We start from the raw sequence: 2,790 nt of genomic DNA, 5'->3' as shown, positions 1-2,790 counted from the left end.
GGAGCACTTCGGCGGAGCGCTCAGCCGCAGGCCAGGGCTCCAGCAGCGACGAGGACGACGAGGACGAGCATGACGGTGTCTTCTCACAGTCCTTCCTGTAAGAGCGCCCAGTGCTGGCGGAGCACTGCCAGGGGCCGGGCTACCCGGGGCACAGCCAGTTTTATACCCACAAGCCCATCGCAGGGAGAGGGGGTTCCATTAGAAATCCAGCCCAGTTCACCATGCTAAAAAGCAAAACAAAATATGAAACCCACTTTTACAGAGTGACCAAATGCAAACCAAAGGGTTCCTCCCTTTCCCCCCATTATTTTCAAAAGATCTCCAAAACCCAAGCCTGGGAGAAAGGAAAAATAGAAGTTTCTTCCAATACCTCATCTTAATATATTTAATACACTTCTTTAAAAGGTCATTCTTTTAAATAAGGGCTTCCAACCCTGTGGAACATTGAAGAACTAATTTGGAGTCTTGATACAATGCTAACCGCGGCTCCAGAAAAGGTTACCAAACCAATAATAATTAAGATCCTAAGCTCTACTCATCTCGGAAGCCAGTCATTTAATTTCATGACTTTACTTCATTGTGTCAGATTGGATACAGTTTATCATAACTCTCAGCTATTAAATTTCTTTCAGGAAAAGTACTCAGGCCAATTTTTATTTAAATTGAGTTCTGTGTTTCTTCATATATTAGGGGAGTACAAATCAGCATGTTATTGTGGACAGATTTATGCCTTACAGGGTCATGGTGTGATATCTCTAGCTGCTGTGCTTGCTAATCATTAAGTTTTGATTTTCAAAATTATAATAGGGATTTTGGTTTCTTTAGTAGTTTTCTATTTTTCTTTTTAAGACCTGCTTCAGATTCTGAAAGTGATATCATCTTTGACAATGAAGATGAGAACAGTAAAAGCCAGAATCAGGTAGATGTATAAATAGAAATTATACCATTTTATTCATCATGGGGTGAGTATGTAAGAAAACTAATGTTTAATGTTACAAATCTCAGGTGAAATAACCTTAATCTGATAGGCAAATATAGAAACCTTCAAGTTAAAATACTATTTAAAATATATGCTACTCACATGTTTATTTATAGGACTTAATTTATCCACCTAATAAAACATGCCTGCTTTTAGAAAAGAGAAGTAAATTGATACCCTGTATTTTTCAAAAATAAAACCTTTTCCTTGAGGATTTTGGGAAACTTTATATAATTGGGGATGAGGATTGAATGTAAATTAATTGAATAACTAAACAGCCTAATTGTGGAGTTAAAGTAGGTCTCTTTCCCACATCAATTAATCTTGATTCTTTATTTTCATTATCCACCCCCCAGAACAGTGTTTTAACACTGAGCCATAACCTGTAGCAGGTTATGAAATCAGTTTCGAGAATCATAACCAGCTTTATTTTATTCTTAATGCTCTAGAGAGAAGTATAGAATACCAAAATGTGTCACAATAATAAAGATAAAACTGTGAAATTTGTCTCTCATGAGTATGTCCACTTGGTGTGATATAAAATATATTTCTTTCTTTATGGGGATCATGGTCATAAAAATTTGAGAAACACTATGCTAGGCCTTGAACCCCACTCAATTATGTTTTTTTCCTCTGCCCGGGCCAGCAAAGCCCCTTGATGCTGGTACATGGAGTCCAGGATGAAGCTTTTTAACAACTAGGGCCATCAGGTGTTGATATAGAGAAGTGTTCTGCACATGGGGGTTCAATACAATGATTTTATTACCAGAAATGAAAATATTGTCATTAGTAATTACAAGAGGCATCTATAGTAGGTAAAGCAAAATCTACTTATAGATTCTGTTAGATAAGCAGGTAAATTGATTTGAAAGAGGTTTAAATGCATTAACCAGCATTTTTTATAAGTACTTTCCTTTCTATTAAAATCACCTTTAAAATCATCCTCTTGATTTAAATTTATGAATTGTAAATTAATCAGAAATAATTGTATAAATACTCTAAACTGCTAAAGCAAACATTCTTTGGTTTTAGCATTAGTTAATGCATTTAATTATCATGATGTCACCAGATTTACACACCTGGCTTTGCTCAGTTAAGGACACTATCCTTCAGGCATTCTAATTAATGGGGAGAAGCCTCCAGGAGATTAACAATCTTCTACAGATAATCCCCGGAGTATATAAATGATTCAAGAGGAGGATGTGATTGTTTCCAGATCAGAATTATTTCTTTGATAAAGGAAAAATGTTGAAAAGTGCTTCCACAAAGAAAGTGTAAGTCAGAAATTGTCAAGGCCTCAGTCCCAAATGGCAGATTTTTTTTAAAATTTACTGAGGCCGTTTTGAACTGGCATATCCTGTCTAATAATAGACAAACATGGTAATTAACCATACCTCTGCTACGCTTCCCATTGGCTAATCAGCAGGATATGCAAATTAACTGACAACAAAGATGGCGGCCGGCAGCCACCCAGCTGAAGCAAACATGAGGCTTCCTTGCTCCAGTGATGGAGGAAACCAAGGTTCCCCGCCTGCTGCAGCCCAGCTCTGAGCTCCAACAACGTTGCAATTATAGAAGCTAAACAAATCCCAGATACCTGCTTTCAGCCAGCCGCGGCCTCTGAGCTGGAGCGCAACAAAGTTTCAATTACAGAGGGTAAATAAATCCCAGAATAAAAATAAAAAGCAAAAAAGGAGAGACTGGGAGCTTCAGTTGCGGGTTTGGCCTGCCTGAAAACAGCCCTCAGCTCCTCATCCAGGCTGGCCAGGCTCTCCAGTGGGGACCCCCACCCTGAAGGGGGGCGGGGCAGC

The 2,790-nt window shown here is 38.5% G+C and overlaps 1 protein-coding gene across 1 annotated transcript in view; it reads left to right on the top strand.

The window, feature by feature from the left end:
• Nucleotides 1-2,790, top strand: part of EIF2AK4 (eukaryotic translation initiation factor 2 alpha kinase 4) — a 112,558-nt gene that overhangs the window by 59,017 nt on the left and 50,751 nt on the right. The window contains exons 13-14 of the mRNA XM_006778168.2: nt 5-97; nt 850-919. Coding sequence (XP_006778231.1) covers nt 5-97; nt 850-919 — 163 coding nt within the window. The remainder of the gene's footprint in view (nt 1-4; nt 98-849; nt 920-2,790) is intronic.

The sequence above is a fragment of the Myotis davidii genome, unplaced genomic scaffold, assembly GCF_000327345.1.
Source record: "Myotis davidii unplaced genomic scaffold, ASM32734v1 scaffold46, whole genome shotgun sequence".
Taxonomy (NCBI): Eukaryota; Metazoa; Chordata; class Mammalia; order Chiroptera; family Vespertilionidae; genus Myotis; species Myotis davidii.
This window is presented reverse-complemented; position numbering and strand designations above follow the sequence as displayed.